Raw genomic sequence first — 26,309 nt, forward strand, 5'->3', positions numbered from 1 at the left:
ATCCCCCATCTCCCTCCCCCCCCAATCCCCCATCTCCCTCCCCCCCATCCCCCATCTCCCTCCCCCCCATCCCCCCCCATCTCCCATCTCCCTCCCCCCCATCCCCCATCTCCCATCTCCCTCCCCCCCATCCCCCACCCCCATCTCCCTCCCTCCCCCCCCCACCCCCATCCCTCCCTCCCCCCCCTCCCCCACCCCCCATCTCCCTCCCTCCCCCTCCCCCACCCCCATCTCCCTCCCTCCCCCCCCACCCCCCTCCCTCCCCCCCCTCCCCCACCCCCCATCTCCCTCCCTCCCCCCCCACCCCCCTCCCTCCCCCCCCCACCCCCCCCCACCCCCCTCCCTCCCCCCCCCACCCCCCATCTCCCTCCCTCCCCCCCCCATCTCCCTCCCTCCCCCCCCACACCCCATCTCCCTCCTCCCCCCCACACCCCATCTCCCTCCCTCCCCCCCACACCCCATCTCCCTCCCTCCCCCCCACACCCCATCTCCCTCCCTCCCCCCCCACACCCCATCTCCCTCCCCCCCATCCCCCATCCCCCATCCCCCACATCCCCCATCCCCCACATCCCCCCCCATCTCCCTCCCCCCCCCCCCATCTCCCCCCCCACCCTCCCCATCTCCCCCCCCCCCCCCATCTCCCCCCCCACCCTCCCCATCTCCCCCCCCCCCACCTCCCCATCTCCCCCCCCCTCCCCATCTCCCCCCCCCCACCCTCCCCCCCCATCTCCCCCCCACACCCTCCTCCCCCACCCACAGAACTAAACCACCCGGTCAACAATTCACAGCAAATATAAGATTAGATTTCCCATTTTACACTTGTATCAACTTTACACTAAAGTCACTGGTAGAAGAAATTTCACTCATCCGATTGTGAGCGACACTGAGGCACTAAAGGACTCGCAAAACACATTACAGGCAAGGTTCGTAAACTGAACAGAAGGGGATTTACTAATGTGCATTTAAAAGGAAATTATTTAATTTCTGGCAATGGATCAGTCTAATGTATCAATTGCTGCTAATGTTATGATCTTAACTTTTCCATTTTACCGTGTTACACATTAAACAATTTGCTATTTAATGTAATTCAGCATTTACTGAATACACTCACATACACCAGTATAAATGCACACATTGGTGAAACCCAGTAAGCAAGTTATGGGAGATACTGTGAGCCTTTGGCAGTACAGGATTGAGCCAGAACATTAATCCTCAACTCATTGAAATGACGTTTAAACTCGGTCAGTTTGCTAACAAGTACATTTGGTGCAGTGATGTATGCGTTTAATTCTGTTCACAGTTACAGGTCTGCACAGTTTAATTAACACTACAGAGCCCAATAGCAATTTGTTGAAATAAAAGCCCTGCCAAAGACCACACACAGCAAGCCCGACAGAAGCAGAAGCTCCTTCATCATCCATCGATCCAAGCCTCACTTCGAGCTCCCCTCAGATTCATTCGAGAAAGCTGCCTCTGGTTTTGTTCCTCCCAAAATATAATATTTCAAAGTGATAGGTGTTTGGCCCCAAGTCAGTTCCAGGACTTGGTGAAATGTTTCTCGGGAGCTCGGCCAGTACATGGACGGGAGGGCAAACAAATGCTTCTTGTCAAAATGGCCTGACGTAGGCATCTACTTGGAACAGCGAAAGGGTTTTAGTTTCAATTTTAAAAGAAAGATTTACATTTCGACAGCACCTGTCATGACTTCAGGATGTCCAAAAGCACTTTACAGCCAATGAAGTACTTTTTGAAGTGCAGTCACTGTTGTAGTGCAGGAAACACAGCTACTCTGCCCAGCAAGGATATTTCTTTTAGTTTGAGGCAATCAATTCACTGCTCAGCATGAGGATAGGAACATACGAACATAGGAACAGGAGAAGGCCTTTCAGCCCCTCGAGCCTGCTCTGCCATTCAGTGAGATCTTGGCTGATCAGCGACCTAACTCCACATTCCCACCTTTGGCCCGTATCCCTTTAATACCTTTGGTTAACAGAAATCTATCAATCTCAGATTTAAAATTAACAATTGGCCCAGCATCAATTGTCGTTTGCGGGAGAGAGAGTTCCAAACTGTTACCACCCTGTGTGTAGGAGTGTTTCCTAATTTCACTCCTGAAAGGTCTGGCTCTAATTTTTAGACTATACCCCCTAGTCCTAGTAATATGTGATTGACATTGTAGCATAGTGGTTATGTTACTGGACTCGTAATGCAGAGACCTGGGGAATTTAAATTCAGTTAATTTTTTTTAAAATCTGGAATTAAAAAGCCAGTGTCAGTAATGGTGACCATGAAACTACCGGATTGTCGTAAAGACCCATCGGGTTTATGAATGTCCTTCAGGGAAGGAAATCTGCCACCCTTACCCGGTCTGGCCGATATGTGACTCCAGAGACCCACAGCAATGTGGTTGAGACTGAGTAGGCCTCTGAAATGGCCCAGCGAGACACTCAGTTGTACCAAACTGCTCCGATAAAGTCAGCACTGTGGGAGCACCTTCACCACACGGACTGCAGCGGTTCAAGAAGGCAGCTCACCACCAGCTTCTCAAGGGGCAATTAGGGATGGGCAATAAATGCCGGCCTTGCCAGCGACGCCCATATCCTGGAAACGAATAAAGAATAGAAAATTGTACAGAACGATGAAAATGCTCTATGCTGCTTCTGTTGTGTGTGAGACTATCGTCATGGCCTTGCCCGAAGCTGGCAGACTCACTGCAGCAGGGCCATTGAGAGACCCGGCTGAAGGCCAGTGCCAACAGTACAGAAGATCACCAAGATTGGAAAATGTAGGTGAAGCAAGAGGCGGTGATTAGGTGACACCAAGAATGGGTTTTAAAAACTTATAGTTTGTGTTATATATACAGACTATAGATATACTCTCTGTGTAGTCACTGTATAGTTGCATAAGATGGAGACTTGTTACCTGATGTACTATCAATAAGGTTAACACTGTGTATATACTATGCAGGCACCACTAGAGGGTGCAACTGGTAGAGACCGGGGTTTCCTGCCCCTGTGGCAGAGGCTGTCCACCAGAGGGTACTGTGGTGGGAGACCTGAGGGTCACCTGCATAGGTGTGTAGGACCCAGTATAAAAGGCTGCCCACCATGCTTGTGCCTCACTCTGGAGTTAGGAATAAAGGACCAAGGTCACTACAGTTTGAGTACAACACATTGCCTCGTGGAGTCATTCATAAGTACATCACAGACATAACACTTTATATAGCGACTTTCACAACTTACGGCATCCCAAAGTGCTTTACAGCCAATTAAGTACTTACGGAATATAGTCATTGATGTAATATGAGAAATGCAGCAACCAATTTGCACACAGCAAGCTCCCACAAACAGCAATGTGATAACCAGATAATCTTTTTTTGTTACGTTAATTGAGGAATAAATATTGGCCAGGTCACTGCGGATAACTCCCCTGCTCTTCTTTGAAATAGTGCCGTGGGATCTTTTATGTCCACCTGAGAGAGCAGACGGGGCCACGGTTTAATGTCTCATCCGAAAGATGCACCTCCGATAGTGCAGCGCTCCCTCAGTACTGCACTGGAGTGCAAGCCTAGGTTTACGTGCTCAAGTCCCTGGACTTGACTCAGGCAAGGGTGCTGCCCACTGAACCACAGCTGAAATTCTTTTTGTGACTATTCGATTAGCTGCATACTGTCTCTTATCTCATCTGTTGACCATAGTGGCTTAACTACACATGGAGTGTTTGCATTTTATGGGTATGTACAGGTTTCTTATCATACCAGGTACTTCTTCAAATACTTCCAATTGTTTGGCTGTAAGTTCACTCGTTAACACATTAACACTGGTCACTATCACATTGCTGTGTGTGGGAGCTTGCTGTGCGCAAATTGTCGGCCGTGTTTTCTACATTGCAACAGTGACTACCCTTCAAAAAGTACCTCATTGGTTGTAAAGCGCTTTGGGATGTCCTGAGGTCATGAAAGGCACTATATAAATGCAGATCTTTCCCTCCTTCCTCCTTCTCTTCCCTCCTTCTCTCCTTCCTTCCCTTCCCTCCTTCCCTCCCTCATCTCTTTGACATTTGCTTTTCTTAAATTTAAAACCCGGGTTTGTGTCTGCCCTCACCCTCTGAAGTCCATTGTCAGATTGATTTAGATTATGGTCACTCTTTGCAAGATGTTCCCATGCCGATTAATTACTCATCAATAAACCCAGAATGGCCTATTCCCTTGTTGGTTCTAAAGCATATTGTTCCAGAAAACCATCTCAAATACATTCGAGAAATACATTGAGTTTACTACTTGAGCTGTTCTGCGTCTCCAAGTCGATGTGAAAATTAAAATCTCCCATTATAACCACTTTATTTTGAAACATGTTTCCCCAATCTCCATATTTATACATCCCCCACGACACCACTACTATCAGCACTCCTACCAGAATCCTGAATCCTTTGCTATTCCTTAACTATCCCCATAATGATTCTACTGCCTGGTTACCCTCACTGAAAATCTTTTCCTTCTACTGCGGTAATTGTGCCTTTATCAATACTGCAACTTCACTACTCTCCCGATGTCTCTGCCCTTTCTAACGATCCTCTGGCCTGTAATATTTAGCTCCAATATTGCTCAGATGGTATCCAGGTCTTGAACTACTGTATCATATCCTTTAAGCTGAATTTGTGTTTTTAACTCCCTTGTTTAATTTCTTCTCCTGCCCCAGGTTATGGAGTTAAATACTGTACTGGGGCCATCAGACCACCTAAATAATCGAGTATTTATGGGAAATTGCAGAACTTGAAGTTTTCCAGCCAACAGCTGTGTGTTCTGAAGCATCTTGAAATCGAGCAGCGAGGGAGGGGGGAGGGGAGGGGAGGGAGGAGCGAGGGAGGGGAGGGAGGGAGGGAAAGGGAGAAGGAGGGAGAGAGAAGGGAGAGAGAAGGGAGAGGGGGAGGGAGGAAGTAAAGGTTCTAGTTTTGAGGTCCTGCACATGAATGAGTTGGAGTGAAGTGTTGGTTCAGTGACGTGTTATCTCACTGAGAGAAGTGGAGCAGCCTTCAGTGTTATAACAGATTTTTTTTAACACACCTGTTGTGCAAACCAAATAATCATTCCTTTACCGCCCAAAATTATCCAGAATGCAGAGAGGCCGGAGTTGTGTGTCAGTGAGTAATCTGCTCATAAAAGACGCCGCAGCCATCAATCAAATCCTAAAAATACCACCTGAAACTTTTAGTGCACTTAATGATAATCGCGGTTCTTTCAGTTGGGAGATTAATGTAATAATAGATAATAATAAACCTTATCTTCATAACTGCAAGCGTTAAGCTCACTCAATACCAGGGCAAATATCGAGGTTGGTGAGGTTCCATTGCTGACTCGGTTTGGTCAGGTTCCAAGTGAAGCAAACAACAGATTTAGAAAAACACGAGGTAGAAATGCCAGCAAGCTCCAAAAATCACCCCAGCACAAGGTCCTTCATGAACCAAATATTTTATTTATTTGTGTTAATCCATGGCACGTATCAAGCATTTCCCGGGAGTTATACGCCTGAACTCTCTCCTCAATTTCTCTGAAAATACTCATCTCTTTAACACTCCATGCACTTTCTGATGAATTATACTTCTTAAATACTCCACTGAGTTCTGTATAAGCTGTGCGTTTAAAAAGGGCCAGGCTGGAGGTGGCATCAATCACAGCACAGTCACATTTCTCAATCGCTTGGCTCCCTTTGAAGTCAGGAGGCCTTTGGATATGATCTACAGGATTAATTAGGCAAGTAATAACGCTATTGAGTCTCTCTTTAAAAACTTGTGACCAAAAGTCTGATTGTGGAATAGTATGGGATGTCAAAACTTAAAAACTGATCGTTACAATGAACTAGGAGTTAGATCTTGAGATTATGGACAAAGCAAATTTCTGATTCCTGAGAAAATCGGAGGTAAAATGGAGCAGATTATTGTCTGGTGCTATTTCTCTGGTCGTGTCTCTTGTTTAGTTCTATAAATGCGGAGGACTTTTCTTTCAAAGTGAATAATAAACCCATTTTAAAATGTTTCCCTCCTTCCTTAGATTGCCCTCTGCAACATATCTTATCTCCGCTGAGACAGAGAGAGGGAGACACTTTGTCTCTCCAATTCCTTGCATGTATCTGGAGAAGTTATGGACTATATTCCAAACACATTTCTACTTGCATTAACAGTAATAGCGTCACTTTCACTGTTCCCTGAACTCCCAAACAAGAATTCCAGATGTGTTCACACACACACACAAACAGGTGATTGCTCAACTTGTGCTGTAGGTGGCAGGTTTCAGGCATGGGAACTGCACAGGCATTTCTTTGGCCTTTACCAATATGGCAACCGGCGCACTTCCTGCTACCATATTGGGTGCTTAGGAGACATTTAGCATCTGAAAATCGGATGCAGTGCAGGTCAATAACCAGGGGGCATAGAATTAAAGTAATTGATGGAAGGTCTAGAGGGAAGTTGAGGAAAAATATTTTCACCCAGAGGGTGGTGAGGGTCTGGAACTCACTGCCTGAAAGGGTGGTAGAGGCAGAAACCCTCATCACATTTAAAAAGTACTTGGATGTGCACCTGAAGTGCTGTAACCTACAGGGTTACGGACCCGGAGCTGGAAAGTGGGATTAGGCTGGGTAGCTCTTTTTCATCCAAAGCAGACATAGCATCATAGAAATTTACAGCATGGAAGGAGGCCATTCGGCCCATCGTGTCCACGCCGGCCGACAAAGAGCTATCCGGCCTAATCCCACTTTCCAGCTCTCGGTCCGTAGCCCTGTAGGTTACAGCACTTTGTGCACATCCAAGCACTTTTTAAATGCGATGAGGGTTTCTGCCTCTACCACCCTTTCAGGCAGCGAGTTCCAGACCCCCACCACCCTCTCCTCAAAACCTTCTACCAATTACTTTAAAACTATGCCCTGTGGTCTCTGATTCCTCTGCTAAGGGAAATAGGTTTGTCCTATCCACTCTATCTAGGCCTCTCATAATTTTATACACCTCAATCAGGTCTCCCCTCAGCCTCCTCTGTTCCATAGAAAACAATCCCAGCCTATCCAATCTTGCCTCATAGCTAAAATTCTCTAGTCCGGGAAAAAGCCTGGTAAATCTCCTCTGTACCCTCCCTAGTGCAATCACATCTTTCCTGTAATGTGGTGACCAGAACTGCATGCAGTACTCCAGCTGTGGCTTAACTAGTCTTTTCTACAGTTCAAGCATAAACCCCTGCTCTTGTATTCTATGCCTCGACTAATAAAGGCAAGTATCCCGTATGCCTTCTTAACCACCTTATCCACCTGGCCTGCTACCTTCAGGGATCTGTGGACATGCACTCCAAGGTCCCTGTTTCACTACATTTCTCAATGTCCTAGCAATTATTGTGTATTCCCTTACTTTGTTAGCCCTCCCCAAATACATTACCTCATACTTCTCCGGATTAAATTCCATTTGCTACTGTTCTGCCCACCTGACCAGTTCATTGAGATCTTCCTGCTTTCTTCTTCATTATCAATCTCACGGCCAATTTTTGTATCATCTGCAAACTTCATAATCATACCCGCAACATTCAAGTCTAAATCATTGATATATACCACAAAAAGCAATGGACCTAGCACTGCGAAACCCCACTGGAAACAGCCTTCCAGCAAATATTGGCCAGGACACCGGGGATAACTCCCCTGCTCTTCTTCAAAATAGTGCCATGGGACCTTCTACGTCCACCTAAGAGAGCAGACAGGGCCTCGGTTTAACGCCACATCGGAAAGATGGCATCTCCGACAGTGCAGCACTCCCTCAGCACTGCACTGGAGTGTCAGCCTAGATTTATGTGCTCAAGTCTCTGGAGTGGGACTTGAACCCACAACCTTCTGACTCTGAGGCGAGAGAGAGTGCTGCCCACTGAGCCAAAGTTGGTACAATGGGTCAAACAACCGCTTTCTGTGCCATAAGTTTCTATGATTCTGTGAAATTTCTCAGCCATGTTCATGTTGTCTCGAAGTGACCTGTTTAATGCTGAATGCACAGTCCAAATGAGGGCCTCAACTCCAAGAACAAATGGTAATGCATCCCTTCCCACCGAGCCCGTGATCAATTGGAGACTGCTTAGTAAATTGCATGACTCAAAATTTGACAATTGTGCAAATCAAGCATGAAGCCTCTGGGAAGGTGCTCTTTATAAATACATTTTTCAATTGTAGTAACTCGATAGGCACATCCTGCAAATTAATCCACACTTCTTCCAATCTCACTATCCTTTCCATCTAGCAATACACCAGGGAGCAAGTGGATCATGACGCATTGATTTATCCATCTTCCTCTCATTAATGCCACAATCGCCCCTCACCCTCAGGCATGTCCACTGTACCATTTAGTAAATGTGCAATTAGCAGTAAAAATAATGGTGGAATCTGGGCGTGAAGGAAAGCTGGCCTCCAGCACAGCATTACATTGAGCTATAGCTGGCAGCGGATCAGGGAATAACATTATGCTCTGCTTATTAGACAGTACATAAGGTGAAGACGATTTGACGTGACTGGTTCTATTATTCTCTTCATTTGACTGACTGAACGCACTACCTGACTTACTGATCAGATGGGCTGACTTCTGACAAATGAACAACTCGTCTTTGCGACAAGACTTTAAACCGAGGCCCCGTCTGCTCTCTCAGGTGGATGTAAAAGATCCCATGACACTATTTCGAAGAAGAGCAGGGGAGTTCTCCCTGGTGTCCTGGGGCCAATATTTATCCCTCAATCAACATCACTAAAACAGATTATATGGTCATCATCACATTTCTGTTTGTGGGAGCTTGCTGTGCGCAGATTGGCTACAGTGACTACACTCCAAAAGTACTTCATTGGCTGTAAAGCGCTTTGAGATGTCCAGTGGTCGTGAAAGGCGCTATATAATTCCAAGTCTTTCTTATTTTTCTTAAAGATATGGGCCATTTTTTAAATTGCCCCTTTCCAACTCACTTGCCATGCTGCAGAGCTGCGGCAGTTTGCCCTGGCCAGGATAAGCTGCTTGCTGGTTTTATACATGCTGCAGGCACAGCACGGGTTCACAATTTACTAATAAAATGAAGCATTAGCTGCAAGCAGGCGATTCCTGCAGTAGCAGCCGTCTACCACAACATGCCTGTATTTCCTGTGAGGACAATCTGGAGGAGTTTTGCTCTAATGATGTGTAAGCTGATCTGGGGCAGCCACTGGCACCAGTCATCACGGCCCTAAAGCACAATCCACCGGAGGAAACTGATTTCCTCAAACACTTCATATTTCAAACTGACATTTTCAGTGACTCCAGATACCGGGGAAAGCTTGAAAGAATGCCGCAACGTCTGATGTGAAACATTAGTACACAATGGTCACCCTTTGATTTACAAAGTAACTGGCAAACAATCTTTAAACTTGGAAAGAACACAATCACATTTTCTTCAGTAGATCCAAAGGTCGTAGTTTACAATTCACACAAGATAACAGGCACGTGATTTCGCTGTCCGGCACGTTGATCTACTGACCAGCACCACCACAGCTCTTCAAATAGCAGCAATGCCCCTTCCGTTCCAACTCCGTGCCAAATATCCCATCCCACATGCTCTCCGTCACTGCGTCCTCACTGTTTGAGAATCAAGATTCATTGCACCACTTCATAAGAACATAAGAATTAGGAGCAGGAGTCGGCCATTCGGCCCCTCGAGCCTGCTCTGCCATTCAATAAGATCATGGCTGATCTTCGACCTCAACTCCACTTTCCCGCCCGATCCCCATATCCCTTGATTCCCTTAATATCCAAAAATCTATCGATCTCAGCCTTGAACATACTCAGAGACTCAGCACCCACAGCCCTCTGGGGCAGAGAATTCCAAAGATTCACCACCCTCTCATTCTTCTAAACTCCAGATGGTATTGGCCAAATCTACTCAAACTCTCCTCAGAGGACAACCCTCTCATCTCAGGAATCACTCGAGCCCGTGCCGGCTCTCTGCAAGAGCCCCTCAGCCAGTCCCACTCCCCCGCCCTTTCCCTGTAGCCCTGAAATTATTTTTCCTACAGGTACTTATCCAACGCCCTTTTGAAAGCCACGATTGAGTCTGCCTCCAGCACCCTCTCAGGCAGCGCATTCCAGATCCTAACCACTCGCTGCGGAAAAACGTTTTCCCTCATGTCGCCTTTGGTTCTTTTGCCAATCGCCTTAAATCTGTGGCCTCTGGTTCCCGACCCTTCCACCAATGGGAACAGTTTTTCTCGATCTACTCTGTCTAGCCCCCTCATGATTTTGAGCACCTCGATCAAATCTCCTCTCAACCTTCTCTGCTCCAAGGAGAACAACCCCAGCTTCTCCAGGCTATCCACGGAACTGAAGTCCCTCATCCCTGGAACCATTCTCGTCAATCTTTTCTGCTCCCTCTCTAAGGCCTTCACATCCTGCCTAAAGTGTGGTGCCCAGAATTGGACACAATACTCCAGTTGAGGCCGAACCAGTGTTTTATAAAGGTTCATCATAACTTCCTTGCTTTTGTACTCTGTGCCTCTATTTATGAAGCCCAGGATCCCGTAAGCTTTTTTAACCACTTTCTCAGCCTGCCCTGCCACCTTCAACGATGTGTGTACATATACCACCAGGTCTCTCTGTTCATGCACCCCCTTTAGGACTGTACCCTTCAGTTTATATCGCCTCTCCTCGTTATTCTTACCAAAATGAATCACTTTGCACTTTTCTGTGTTAAATTTCATCTGCCCCGTGTCCGCCCATTCCACCAGCCTGTCTATGGCTTCCTGAAGTCTATCCCTATCCTCCTCACTGTTCACTATACTTCCAAGTTTTGTGTTATTTGCAAACTTTGAAATTGTGCCCTGCACACCCACATCCAAGTCATTAATATATATCAAGAAAAGCAGTGGTCCCAGTACCGACCCCCGGGGAACACCACTGTATACCATCCTCCAGACTGAAAAACAACCGTTCACCAGTACTCTCTGTTTCCTGTCACTGAGACAATTCCGTATCCATGCTGCCTCTGTCCCTTTTATTCCAGAGGCTTCAACTTTGCTGCAAGCCTATTGTGTGGCACTTTATCAAACACCTTTTGGAAATCCATGTACACCACGTCAACCACATTACCCTCATCGACCCTCTCTGTTACCTCATCAAAGTTGGTTAAACCTGATTTGCTTTTAACAAATCCATGCTGTCTTTCCTTCATTAATCCACACTTATCTAAGTGACTAACTTTGTCCCTGATTTGTTTCCAAAAGCTTCCCGACTCTCGAGGTTAAATTGACCGGCCTGTAGTTGCTGGGTTTATCTTTACACCCTTTTTTGAACAAGGGTGTATCATTTGCAATTCTCCAGTCCACTGGCACCGTATCCAAGGAGGTTTGGAATACTTTGGCCAGTACTTCCTAATCACTGCTTATCGATCACTCTCATCCTCATTCCAAACTTGCCGGGGTCCGTCACTATTCCCACTCCCCCCTCGCCCAAGATCCTCGATAACGAAGTATGTGGGAAAATCCACTGCTGGCAGCGAGCCTCAGTGAAAGCCACAAACAGATGCTAAATTGATGCTCAGCACATCAAGTGAATTTCCTGATTGAATTACTGCCTGAAACTCTCTGCCAACTAAAAGTCCGATTATGTTTCCAGGTTTTATTGCTCTGAGTGCACTAACATAGATACCAATACATTTTATCTTGCACTGCAGCATTTGTGAGCCTCAACAAACAATTCGCAGAATCTCAGGGCTAGAAATTCCGTCGCGCCCCGTTTGGGGCGATAACTTTATGGAAAGTGAGAAATGGATCGCTGGGCGATAATCCTTTTTTTCATCCCGGGAACTCCAGCTTTAGCGCTCCAAGAAGGAAGTGGAGCTAAACCAAGCGCTAAGCACTTCTCCCAGGGCGTTAAAGTGTGTGAGGGGCGTTAGCGACAGAGCGCTGGGAAATGTTCCGTGCAGCGCTGCCGGCATCACAGGCTCCTCCCCTCGCTTAAAGGGAGGAGCCAGTGATGGGTTGCAACATTCTCCTACACAGTTCTGTGGGGCCAGGGGGCTGCGCGACTGCTAGTATAGCCCCGATCACTCTCAGAGCCGGCAGAAACATTCAGCAGGCACCAGACTGCTGCAAGGAGTAAAGGTTGCCCTACCCGACGTCCACTGCCTTTAAATATCACTCCCCAAGCGGCCGGCGATGTGACACCGCCTCCTGCAGCTGCAGTTGTTGACGCCCAGCAATGCTGCAGGGGGCGGGAGTGAATATCACAGCCGGGGTGGTAAAGGGGTGCTATGCATTTTATGACATCGTGATCTACGGGGCAGTAGAGAGTGAGGCGGTGAGCATTAGCGCCAGTGCAAAACCGCCACGGACGTTCGCGGGTGTCGGTGAATTTGCCGCGCCCGATCTGTAACCCCTCAGCGCCTCATTATCGCCCCCTGCAGGCGCTAACGGGAGGCGCAGAGCAGCCGAATTTCTCCCCCCGTAGAATCATAGAATGATACAGCACAGATTGGGGCCAATCAGCCCATCGTGCATGTGCTGGCTCTTTGAACGAGCGAGCCAATTAGCCCAAACCCCCTCCCCCCACCCCCCTACTCTTTCCTCAGAACCTTGCAAGTTTTTCCCTTGAAGTATCGATCTAATTCCCTTTTACAAGTTATTACTAAATCTGCTTCCACCACCCTTTCAGGCATCGCATTCCTGACCATAACAACTCTCAGCGTCATTTCTATGTCGCCTCTGGTTCTTTTGTCAATCACCTTACATCTGTGTGCTCTGGTTACCAACCGCTGTGACACTGGAAACAATCTCTCTTTAGTTACTCGATCAAAACCCCTCATATTTTGAGCACCTCTATCAAATCTCCCCTTAACCTTCTCTGCACCAAAGAGAACAATCCCAGCTTCTCCAGTCTCTCCACGTAACTGAAGTCTTTTATCCCTGAAACCATTCGAGCTACTCTCCTCTGCCCCCGCTCCAAGGCCTTGACTTCCTTCCTGAAGTGCGGGTCCCAGGATTGGCCACAGTACTCCAGCTGGGGTCGAACTAGTGATTTATAAAAGTTCTCCTAGAATTACATAGAAAAGCACAGAAACAGGCCATTCAGCCCAACAGGTCTCCAGCCTCCACTCACCCTACTTCATTGAACCCTCTCAGCATATCCTTCTATTCCTCCCTCCCTCATGTACTCATCCAGCTTGCCCTTAAAGGCATCCATGATATTCTCCTCAACCACTCCCTGTGGTAGCGAGTTCCACATTCTAACCATTCTCAGGGTGAAGAAGTTTCTCCCGAGTTTTTTGATAAGTTATTAATCCAAACCTAACTTCTGCAGAAGTTCAGTTCACTTTTACTGCACTGAAGTTGAATTACTGCTACAACTCCATTGGCTTTGGGAGCATGGTTTGAACTCACAACACAAAGTAGATTGATTCATTTATACGTGTGAATTGATATAACAATCTGAGGCAATGTGTCAGCTTTTTTTGCACAGTGGAGCTGTCAACCAGTCTCTATAATATGAGGAGTTATAAGAGTGCACATCTCACAAATACTGACTTATCATCAGATTGTACCACCAATTTAATGCCAGGCTTCTTCAGGTAATGGTCTAAGTTTGGCATTAAATTAGTGGTAGTACAGTAGTCGCAATGGAATTGTAGAATTCTCCAGCTCCGATACATCATGAAGCTACTCTGGTTTGAAGTTCCCAACTCTCCTGTTAATTGAAAGAAAGGGAATCCCTTGCCGCTGATTTTCTCGGGAACACCGGATGGAGTAGGTGCACTCCGAGGAGACCTATTGGCTGAAGTCAGCCCAGCTGTGTTAGAACAAAGAAAGATCACACAGACACTCGAAAACACAAACATCTGACAGTAATGCCTTTCAACAAACCAGACTGGAGTGCTGTACGGATAGGATCCCAGCATCGGTTGTACTTTGTATCTTCAAGGCTGTTAGTTCCATTTTTTCTTCGTTTTTTTGTAAGTGTATTTTGATAATTGCTTGTAATATTTTTTAAACTAAGCATTCACCTGAACAACATCCTACTTATTAAAAGCTCTAGCATCGTAAGGATAGCTCATTCTTAAAGCAAACCACATCATCTTCCAGTGTAACATAAGTAGAATGAAGTCCATCTCCATCAGCACAGCGTACAGAGGTGATTAGACACCCCACATTTCCTGTAAGCCAGCTCTGACATGCAATAACTTCCTGGATTAACTGCATTAGACCAGCCAGGATCAGTGCTTGCTCCTGAGATACATCAGGCTTCAAATATAACGAAAGACAATGGGCAGGATTTTCAGTCTGTTGCCGAGGGGCGGTAATGGCGGCGGAAAGCATTTCCGGGCAGGAGGCTTCCAGTGCCCTGCCGGGACATTCGGTGCCAGGTATGCGGGGCGCGGAGCATTACCGCCTGGGAGGCCGAGCCGGTGTGCAGCGCCCCCTGGTTGTGACACCGGCTCGATATCCTCGCCCGATCCATAGCGCCCCGCAGCGCCCCTAGTGGAACCGCCTGTGAAAGCGGGCGACCCGATCCGTAGCGCCCCCTGCTGGGACCGCCTGTGAAAGCGGGCGACCCGATCCGTAGCGCCCCGCAGCGCCCCGCAGCGCCCCTAGTGGAACCGCCTGTGAAAGCGGGCGGCCCGATCCATAGCGCCCCGCAGTGAAGGAAGGTATGTCGGCCTGAGGCAAGTGGGATTGGTTTGAATTTTTTAATTTTTGCGATTCACATGGATGGGGCATCAGGAAAGTATTGGGAATGTTTTTGGCAGGTTTTTATTTCACGGAACCCTCTCTCAGGGTGTTCCCAGGCCGGCTGTTAGCTCGGGATTTTCCCATGTTCAGCCGGCCTAGCGCTCTGAGAGAGGTGTGGAACGCCTCTCTTAGTGCTCCGCCCCACACTCAGAGCCCAGCTGATAAATGTTGCAGCTGGAGACACAAACCATTTCCCGGCGCAAAATTTACCGCTCCGCCTGGGTTAACACCGCAACAGAGGCGCGAGCAAATTTCTCCCCCATGGACTTCTGTAAAACAGCAGCTGTTGTTTTTATTTTCCCACTGCTTGCTCTCTGAGATTTGTACAATTGTACAGAGAACAACATTAATAATATACATATCTTTATCTCATTAAAACATTTTCAATACTTCACACAATGGATAATCTTTGAATTGCAGTGACTATTGGCATGTAGTAAACATGGGTCATCTCGTCAATCCACAGCAAACAATAATGTAGATGCCACATCCCAGGGTCTTAAAAGAAGTGGCTGCAGAGATAGTGGATGCATTGGTTGTAATCTCGCAAAATTCCCTGAATTCTGGGGAGGTCCCAGCAGATTGGAAAACTGCAAATGTAAAGCCCCTATTTAAAAAAGGAGGCAGAGAGAAAGCAGGAAACTATAGACCAGTTAGTCTAACATCTGTCGTTGGGAAAATGCTGGAGTTCATTATTAAAGAAGCAGTAGCAGGACATTTGGAAAAACAAAAGTTGGTCAGGCAGAGTCAACATGGTTTTATGAAGGGGAAATCATGTTTGACAAATTTGCTGGAGTTCTTTGAGGATGTAATGAACAGGGTGGATAAGGGGGAACCAGTGGATGTGGTGTATTTGGATTTCCAGAAGGCATTTGACAAGGTGCCACATAAAAGGTTACTGCACAAGATAAAAGTTCACGGGGTTGGGGGTAATATATTAGCATGGACAAAGGATTGGCGAACTAACAAAACAGAGAGTCGGGATAAATGGGTCATTTTCCGGTTGGCAAACAGTGACTAGTGGGGTGCCACAGGGATCAGTGCTGGGGCCTCAACTATTTACAATCTATATTAATGACTTGGATGAAGGGACTGAGTGTAATGTAGCCAAGTTTGCTGACGATACAAAGATGGGTGGGAATGCAAATTGTGAGGAGCACAATGATGCATTGTATCTGCAGCAACTATTCCCCAAGGCACAGCATTACATGCTCCAACAATCCACCCAGAAGCTCCAGAATATTATTGCCATTTCATGGCTGTATCTATTTGGTCTCACACTTTCAAGAAATGATGTATTGGAATGCCCAGCTGTTTCTCCATACCCTTCAGTGAGTGAATACTCATCTTAAATTCAGTTTTTAAAAAAATAGTATTTTTTTGTAAAAAACAGACAACTTCCTTATCTAGGATATCTTGTGATGGTCAGTACTCGAGAAGGGAGTAGGTTGTGATGTGGTTATGGAGCCAATAACCAAGAGTGTGATGGCCATTTTCAATTTTGTTATGTAGGATATACTGAACGATATTACATTTTGGGGCATATGATCTCAATTCTACAGGGTTAACGTGCGACAGATCTTCTGTGATGAGTCCTGTATAGACAGGGTGTGTGCTCGAAGTGGAGGTACATTGAAGATGCACTGTGATGGTCAGTACTCGAGAAGCGAGTGAGCTATGGTGTGGTTGATGGAGCCAAATATCTGAGAGTGGGATGGGTCATTTGGTTGGTGTACAAGTTAGACCTCATCGTTCTGCTGCCTCAGAGAGTGCAGCAGCTGTACAAATGTTTGCTCAGTCTCCTGTGTACTGGTTACATCACTTGCTCTGCACACGACACTGGGCACCACACAAGAGTTTTGTTACTTTGATTTCAATCTTATATTTAAATGAAATAAAAATATTAACCCCAACTTTCAACAATTTCTTTTCAACAAATCCCAAAGCAGTTTCTGTGTGTGCATTTTTATGTTGGGTTCTTACCAAGGGTTGGGCATTCAAATTAATTTCTGCTTTGAATTTAGACCTGGCCAAATTCAACATGGGCAGGTGATGGCTGGAATCCTAATAATGAAGGAATATAGACCAATACAAGAACACTTTAAAATACATTCATAACACAGTGGCAGGGCATGTTAATTCACCATCAGCCCAAGGGACTAAGAATAAACATGAAACTTCTTCAAAGAAGGAGGAAAATATAGAGGGAGGGTGGGGAACATTGTCACGGTGTCTCTCCTGGCTGGAGCATCAAACGCCATGAACAGAGACCTGGGGCTTTGACCTCTCTGCCCACTTGACCAGAGCAAGATCCACAAGCACAAACATCAACGTTTAATATGAGTAAATCTGGACGTAATTAAAGATTCCTACGTGGAACAAATACCGACACACAACTGAAATGCAGACTATAATATGTCGAAGCTAGCAAAACAGACAATTAAACTTTAGAAAATGGAATCTTCCCTTCCTGTCACACTGTTAGAGTTTTTGCTAACACAGAAAAGGAGAGTCAGACAGAAGGTTCAGAGAGCTTCCCAAACAGCCTCCAATGTGGTTACCCCTGGTCTGTGTTGTCAGCTGATGTTAGGCTGGGCTAGAACAGGGCGCGCTACTACATGACCTTCATATTCCAAGACAGGGGAGAGGAAAAACCCAGCCACAGTTCCTGATCACGATCCAAGTGCTGGACAGTCTGTAGATGTTGGCTGAGCAATGATGCCTGCCAGCACTCACTGTCGAGCCAAAGAGTTGGCCTACGGATCAGGTACCAGGAGTCAAGTGTCTGAGCAGAAAATCACCTGCAAGAGTTGATGTCCTCAGGGAAGGAGAAGAGAACTGGGCCCAACGAACAAACTTCTGCCATTCATCCTCTATGATGAAACGACTAGCGGAGGTAACCAGAATGAAATAAAACCTTGCTTTACACGCACAGTCAATGGGCCAATGCCAGGATTCCCCACCTACCTTACACACACGTGCGACCCTGGAGAAAATGGATTTGTCGGAGGTGCTGCTGTCCTCAGTGGCTTCCCGAAAGAAAAAATATATTTTATCGTCATCTGTGTTGTAGGTGTCCGGAATGGGAAAAGCTCCAATAAACTTGGCCTCTGTAAATAAACACTTGTAGATTAATGCGTGAAGTGACCCACTGAGGAACACATCTCAGAAGCTGCAAATAGCATTGAAAATGGGACTTTTGTTTTCAAAGTTAAATTCCTTTTTTTTGTTCCATCTCGTCTCTCTTCCACTGTATTTCTTATTTGGTGGGCAGCAGAAACAAGTGAGCTCTCCACACATTCCCCTTCATCAGTGCTGTTCACCTTTGCTTGTCTGACTGGAAATGCACTCACAGAAAAGTCGAAAACAACACTGGCTAAAACCAAAGGAAGAACAATTGAGGACAGACGTCAGGAAGAATTTCTTCACGCAGAGTGATGAACATTTCCAATGGAATTCCCAGTAGAGTTACAGACAAAAGGCAGTTAAATGGAGGGGTCTGCACAGATAGACAAGTGCCCTCAATTTGTTTTATTAGTTCTTGGGATGTGGGCATCACTGGCAAGGCCGGCATTTATTACCCATCCCTAATCACTCTTGAGAAGGTGGTGGTGAGCCGCCTTCTTGAACCACTGCAGTCCGTGTGGAAATGTGTTTTGTAGTGGCTCGTTAGGCCATTTCAGAGGGCAGTTAAGACTCAACCACATTGCTGTGGGTCTGGAGTCACATATCGGCCAGACCGGGTAAGGGCAGCAGATTTCCTTCCCTAAAGGGCATCGGTGAACCAGACGGGTTTTTACGACAATCTGGTAGTTTCATGGTCACCATTACTGACACTGGCTTTTTATTCCAGATTTATTTAATTAAATTTCAAATGAACAAACTGCCGTGGTGGGATTTGAACTCGCGTCTCAACATCATCCATCCGGGCATCTGGATTACTGGTTCAGTAACATAACCGCTATGCTACCAAATCCACAATGTGCATCATTAACTACTTCCGCTGGATGTAAAAGCACTGGGGTAGTGGTAACATTCATCATCTGGATTTGTTTTAATCCTATAATTCATTGCTGAATCGCACACTGACCCAAGTGAACAGCTACGGCTCCTGAAGACAGTAATTCCAGGTAAAGCCAAGAGGATTTATCAGCCTATGTATCCATGAACGTATTAGTATCTTATGTAACATTAATGCAAGCAATATAAAAATGATCCAAGCACAAACACTATTTGACCTACACTAGACTTTTATCAATAACTTTAAAAACAGTCGTGTTCCTAAACAGGAAGTGGCTGTAAATCCGTACCATTGAGCCAGTAATGCTCCGAGAGATCTGTTCGAATGTAGTTCCGGTTGGAAGGGGGCCCCAGTGAGCGGGTGAACGCAGTATCTCTGCCGTGAAAGTCGGACGCTGTACCGGCATAAAGATATTCATCTGGAAATAGAAGGTCAGTGAGTGAAAATAAAATCCAATAAAGTTACAGAACAAAATCACTTCATCAACTCCCATCAATCAGAACACAAGTCAAGAATATGTGGATGCGTTCTTTCAGTCCCCTTGTTACAGGACCAATATCCCCGCAGTCATTTCAAAAATTAATACACTAACAAAAAAAGACCATTTGTTGATTGCTGTTCTGCATTGGTTGGACAAATTTAGCATCAGGTCGACTAAACCACCTACGTCTCCGAAACCTGGTGATTTCAACACCAGTCATGGACTGTGTGAGTCAGCAACGTTCCTTTCCAACCTTCACTGCATGAAATTTCATCTGCCATTGCTTTGCCCACTTATGTATTTTGTCAGCTGTGGCTCAGTGGGTATCACCCTCGCCTCTGAGTCAGAAGGTTGTGGGTTCAAGTCCCACTCCAGAGACTTGAGCACAAAAATCTAGGCTGACACTCCCAGTGCAGTGCTGAGGGAGTGCTGCACTATCGGAGCTGCCGTCTTTTGGTTGAGACGCTAAACCGAGGCCCCGTCTGCTCTCTCAGGTGGGTGTAAAAGATCCCATAGCACGATTTCAAGAAGAGCAGGGGTATTATCGCTGGTGCCCTGGCCAATATTTATCCCTCAATCAACATCACTAAAACAGATTATCTGGTCATTATCACATTGCTGTTTGTGGGAGCTTGCTGTGTGCAAATTGGTTGCCGCGTTTCTCACATTACAACAATGGCAACACTGCAAAAGTATTTAATTGGCTATAAAGTGCTTTGGGACATCTGGTGATCGTGAAAGGCGCAAAATAAATGCACGTCTCTTTTTTCTTTCTTTTTCCAACTAATGATATAGTTTCAGAGCTGCCGCCTTGGATTCCACTGCCCATCCGAGCCTGGGAGCATCACCTGCAAATCTGAGCACTGTAGTGTCTCTGCACCTTGTTACAAACTCATACGAGGCATGGATATATCAGACATGGTCACTCTGTGACCTTCACTTTATTCCCAGGACTAAAGAGTGTTGATCCTGGGTGGGACCTCCCCTTTTATACCTGGAAGTCCAGGTGAGGAGCTCACTCCCTGTGGTCAGGGTGTGCATTACAAGGGTACAGGTACAGTATGCATTAGATACAGTTACATACTTAGGCATTGCAAGATGGTGAAATACATGACAAGCACTTTGCAGAGTTTATCAGCAAGGGAGCCCTGAAGTGGCATGGTGCTGTAACTCATTGGGACATGCCGTCTCTCGCGCACACTTTGGTTGTAATTTTCTTTAACGGGGCATAAGAAAGGGAGGCAGAACATCTTTCGGATGAGATGCTAAACCGAGGCCCCATCTGCTCTCTCAGGTGGCCGTAAAAGATCCCATGGCACTATTTCAAGAAGAGCAGGGGAGTTATCCCTAGTGTCCTGGGGCCAATATCTATCCCTCAATCAACTACACTAAAACAGATTATCTGGTCACTATCACATTGCTGTTTGTGGGAGATTTATTTTTGATTTTACCAGGGGAGAGTAACGTTAAGGTGTCAGCAATTACCCATCTACATCACACATCAGGGAACACCTCTCGCCCCCTCATAGGCCAACAGCATCTTTGATCACTTCGATCGGTCTCTCTGTTACAATCACTGCACTGTGTGCATGGTCCGCTCGTCAAGAAGTTAAACTTTTGCATGAGCACCCGTTTCCTGCATTTACATAGAAACATAGAAAGTAGGTGCAGGAGTAGGCCATTCGGCCCTTCGAGCCTGCACCACCATTCAGTATGATCATGGCTGATCATTCACCTCAGTACCCCTTTCCTGCTTTCTCTCCATACCTCTTGATCCCTTGAGATGCAAGGGCCACATCCAACTCCTTCTTGAATATATCCAATGAATTGGCATCAACAACTCTCTGCGGTAGGGAATTCCACAGGTTAACAACTCTCGGAGTGAAGAAGTTTCTCCTCATCTCTGTCCTAAATGGCTTACCCTTTATCCTTAGACTGTGTCCCCTGGTTCTGGACTTCCCCAACATCGGGAACATTCTTCCTGCATCTAACCTGTCCAGTCCCTTCAGAATTTTATATGTTTCTATGAGAACCCCTCTCATCCTTCTAAACTCCAGTGAATACAGGCCCAGTCTATCCAGTCTCTCCTCATATGTCAGTCCTGCCATCCCGGGAATCAGTCTGGTGAACCTTCGCTGCGCTCCCTCAATAGCAAGAATGTCCTTCCTCAGATTAGGAGACCAGAACTGAACACAATATTCCAGGTGAGGCCTCACCAAGGCCCTGTACAACTGCAGTAAGACCTCCCTGCTCCTATATTCAAATTCCCTCGCTATGAAGGTCAACATACCATTTGCCTTCTTCACTGCCTGCTGTTGCACCTCCCCTTTTCCTAATCTGCCGCCATTCAGATAAGATTCTGCCTTCGTGTGTTTTCCCCCAAAGTGGATAACCTCACATTTATCCACATTATACTGCATCTGCCATGCATTTGCCCACTCACCTAACCTGTCCAAGTCACCCTGCAGCCTCTTAGCGTCCTCCTCACAGCTCACACCGCCACACAGTTTAGTGTCATCTGCAAACTTGGAGATATTACACTCAATTCCCTCATCCAAATCATTAATGTATATTGTAAATAGCTGGGGTCCCAGCACTGAGCCCTGCGGCACCCCACTAGTCACTGCCTGCCATTCTGAAAAGGACCCGTTTATCCCGACTCTCTGCTTCTCTGAATGGTGACAGATTAGGAAAAGGGGAGGTGCAACGAGACCTGGGTGTCATAGTACATCAGTCACTGAAGGTTGGCATGCAGGTACAGCAGGCGGTTAAGAAAGCAAATGGCATGTTGGCCTTCATAGCGAGGGGATTTGAGTACAGGGGCAGGGAGGTGTTGCTACAGTTGTACAGGGCCTTGGTGAGGCCACTCCTGGAGTATTGTGTACAGTTTTGGTCTCCTAACTTGAGGAAGGACATTCTTGCTATTGAGGGAGTGCAGCGAAGATTCACCAGACTGATTCTCGGGATGGTGGGACTGACCTATCAAGAAAGACTGGACCAACTGGAGTTCAGAAGAATGAGAGGGGACCTCATAGAAACGTTTAAAATTCTGACGGGTTTAGACAGGTTAGATGCAGGAAGAATGTTCCCAATGTTGGGGAAGTCCAGAACCAGGGGTCACAGTCTAAGGATAAGGGGTAAGCCATTTAGGACCGAGATGAGGAGAAACTTTTTCACCCAGAGAGTGGTGAACCTGTGGAATTCTCTACCACAGAAAGTAGTTGAGGCCAATTCATTAAATATATTGAAAAGAGAGTTAGATGAAGTCCTTACTACTAGGAGGATCAAGGGGTATGGTGAGAAAGCAGGAATGGGGTACTGAATTTGCATGTTCAGCCATGAACTCATTGAATGGTGGTGCAGGCTAGAAGGGCTGACTGGCCTACTCCTGCACCTATTTTCTATGTTTCTATGTCGATGTTTTCCTGTCTGCCAACCAGTTCTCTATCCACGTCAGTACATTACCCCCAATACCATGTGCTTTAATTTTGCACACCAATCTCTTGTGTGGGACCTTATCAAAAGCCTTTTGAAAGTCCAAATACCACATCCACTGGTTCTCCCTTGTCCATTCTATTAGTTACATCCTCAAAAAATTCCAGAAGATTTGTCAAGTATGATTTCCCTTTCATAAATCCATGCTGACTTGGACCGCTCCTGTCACTGCTTTCCAAATGTGCTGCTATTTCATCCTTGATGATTGATTCCAACATTTTCCCCACTACTGATGTCAGGCTAACCGGTCTATAATTACCCGTTTTCTCTCTCACTCCTTTTTTAAAAAGTGGTGTTACATTAGCTACCCTCCAGTCCCTAGGAACTGATCCAGAGTTGATGGACTGTTGGAGAATGATCACCAATGCATCCACTATTTCTAGGGCCACTTCCTTAAGTACTCTGGGATGCAGACTATCAGGCCCCGGGGATTTATTGACCTTCAATCCCATCAATTTCCCTAACACAATTTCCCGTTTAATAAGGATATCCTTCAGTTCCTCATTCTCACTAGACCCTCGGTCCCCTAGTATTTCTGGAAGGTTATTTGTGTCTTCCTTCATGAAGTCAGAACCAAAGTATTTGTTCAATTGGTCTGCCATTTCTTTGTTCCCCATTATAAATTTACCTGAATCTGACTGCAAGGGACCTACGTTTGTCTTCACTAATCTTTTTCTCTTCACATATCTATAGAAGCTTTTGCAGTCAGCAAACTGTAACACAATTGCTCATGGAATCCCAACACTGAGCTTTGCACAGATGTGAACTTCAGTGTGATGGAAAGTAATACAATACCTTGTGAAGGAAGTATTTTTTCAAAGTACAAATAGCAGCCTGTGTGCGGGAATAACTGGCTCATCAAAGCACTCGCTATGTTACCCCCATCTCAATTATTTGCTCGTACTGGGAGATGCTTCTTCACATCAATGCTTCTTCACATTAAAATATTTCCAAATGTTTCCACTAAAAGAAATTGATTATAAAGAAAATACATTTCGAATTGAAGAAATTTTCCATTTGAAAATATTTTCAGAGCAAATATCAGTGTTATTTCAGAGGGTGTATTATTTTACAAGGATTAAATTCTGGTTTTGCTGGTTTGAATTATGCTAGGAGAATGTGTTCAAAGAGCAGAACACACGTCAGACCAGGGGCTGGTCAAATAGCTTCTCACAGTGAAGATTCTTCGGAGGCAAGTCTTCTTCCTGTTCAAGCACTTGAGCTGTAACTAAACAAGTAAAGTGGTCACCAATACTCTGGGCTGCCCCTGGTGGCACTGTTTACAGTTGCAATCAATCTGACTCGAGACCTGGCCATTAGATTGGCATCAATCGTATATTCCTGTAGGTATGTGTCATGTTGAGCAATGAACAACATAATTGCTATTTACCCAACTGACAGACATGCAGTGACCATGACCCATCCTAGCATGCCCTTTCTCAAGACACGGTTCTTAACACCCTACTTATCCCTCGGTAATTATGCTGCCTGGCATTCCTTGGATCTGCAACGCACTTTTAACAGCAGGAATTTCAAAAGTGGAATGACCGTCCGATGCTCAAGAAATGTTACTGGCTCTGATGTTTAAAGATAAATATATTTGTTTCTCTTCCCCCCCCCCCCCCCACACATCCCCTTCAGGAGACCAGGTGAGAGGGCAGATGGGCGATACACACTGTCCTGCAGCCAGCCAGCACAAGCTGGCCAAATAATCCTTACTGTGGATTCCTCGCCATGTCTGCTGGTGGGGAGCTGTCTGACTCGTCCTCAGGCCCAGTTCTACAGTAACTTGCTCTGTAAAGATGTGTGGATGCACTGGGTGTCAGAGTGCAAACATACTGCACCACTTTGCCATCCAATTAATGGCAATGTTCAGTAACTGGACAGATGTTGGTTGAAGTGCAAGAGGAAAATACTTGGCAAAACTCACAATAAAAGAAAGCAATAAGGAATCTCATAAAATCTCTTCCCTCCCAACACCATAGAAACATAGAAAATAGGTGCAGGAGTAGGCCATTCGGCCCTTCTAGCCTGCACCGCCATTCAATGAGTTCATGGCTGAACATTCAACTGAACAATCATACTAAACCAAGAAATAAATGTATTTTTTTTGGAAAGCATGTTTTAAAATGATTTATAATAGGGTTTCCCAATGTAATGTATTTGCTTCATGGGTTCTTTGCTTAAGAATTCATAGCAACACATTGCTATTAAGAACTAGTTGGTTTATTAACAAAGGTTTATCACACTACACATTACCAGTTCATCCACCAGGCTCACAACTGCACACCTCACCATGGTGACCTAGACCCAACTGACTGAGGTTTTATTGAGGAGAAACTTCTTCACTCAGAGAATTGTGAACCTGTGGAATTCTCTACCACAGAAAGTTGTTGAGGCCACTTTTTAAAAAAGGAGGGAGAGAGAAAACAGGGAATTATAGACCGGTCAGCCTGACATCAGTAGTGGGTAAAATGATGGAATCAATTATTAAGGATGTCATAGCAGCGCATTTGGAAAGAGGTGACATGATAGGTCCACGTCAGCATGGATTTGTGAAAGGGAAATCATGCTTGACAAATCTTCTGGAATTTTTTGAGGATGTTTCCAGTAGAGTGGACAAGGGAGAACCAGTTGATGTGGTACATTTGGACTTTCAGAAGGCTTTCGACAAGGTCCCACACAAGAGATTAATGTGCAAAGTTAAAGCACATGGGATTGGGGGTAGTGTGCTGACGTGGATTGAGAACTGGTTGTCAGACAGGAAGCAAAGAGTAGGAGTAAACGGGTACTTTTCAGAATGGCAGGCAGTGACTAGTGGGGTACCGCAAGGTTCTGTGCTGGGGCCCCAGCTGTTTACATTGTACATTAATGATTTAGACAAGGGGATTAAATGCAGTATCTCCAAATTTGCGGATGACACTAAGTTGGGTGGCAGTGTGAGCTGCGAGGAGGATGCTATTAGGCTGCAGAGTGACTTGGATAGGTTAGGTGAGAGGGCAAATGCATGGCAGATGAAGTATAATGTGGATAAATGTGAGGTTATCCACTTTGGTGGTAAAAACAGAGAGACAGACTATTATCTGAATGGTGACAGATTAGGAAAAGGGAAGGTGCAACGAGACCTGGGTGTCATGGTACATCAGTCATTGAAGGTTAGCATGCAGGTACAGCAGGCGGTTAAGAAAGCAAATGGCATGTTGGCCTTCATAGCGAGGGGATTTGAATACAGGGGCAGGGAGGTGTTGCTACAGTTGTACAGGGCCTTGGTGAGGCCACACCTGGAGTATTGTGTACAGTTTTGGTCTCCTAACTTGAGGAAGGACATTCTTGCTATTGAGGGATTGCAGCGAAGGTTCACCAGACTGATTCCCGGGATGGCGGGACTGACCTATCAAGAAAGACTGGATCAACTGGGCTTGTATTCACTGGAGTTCAGAAGAATGAGAGGGGACCTCATAGAAACGTTTAAAATTCTGACGGGTTTAGACAGGTTAGATGCAGGAAGAATGTTCCCAATGTTGGGGAAGTCCAGAACCAGGGGTCACAGTCTGAGGAT

The 26,309-nt window shown here is 45.9% G+C and overlaps 1 protein-coding gene across 3 annotated transcripts in view; it reads right to left on the bottom strand.

The window, feature by feature from the left end:
• sema3d (sema domain, immunoglobulin domain (Ig), short basic domain, secreted, (semaphorin) 3D) overlaps window positions 1-26,309 on the bottom strand; it is a 337,849-nt gene that overhangs the window by 129,140 nt on the left and 182,400 nt on the right. For all 3 annotated transcript variants that reach the window (XM_070897059.1, XM_070897058.1, XM_070897060.1), the window contains 2 exons: window positions 19,064-19,192; window positions 17,721-17,863 (listed from right to left, as the gene is read on the bottom strand). In XM_070897059.1, the coding sequence (XP_070753160.1) occupies window positions 17,721-17,863; window positions 19,064-19,192 (272 nt within the window). The remainder of the gene's footprint in view (window positions 1-17,720; window positions 17,864-19,063; window positions 19,193-26,309) is intronic.

Source organism: Pristiophorus japonicus, chromosome 13, assembly GCF_044704955.1.
Source record: "Pristiophorus japonicus isolate sPriJap1 chromosome 13, sPriJap1.hap1, whole genome shotgun sequence".
Taxonomy (NCBI): Eukaryota; Metazoa; Chordata; class Chondrichthyes; family Pristiophoridae; genus Pristiophorus; species Pristiophorus japonicus.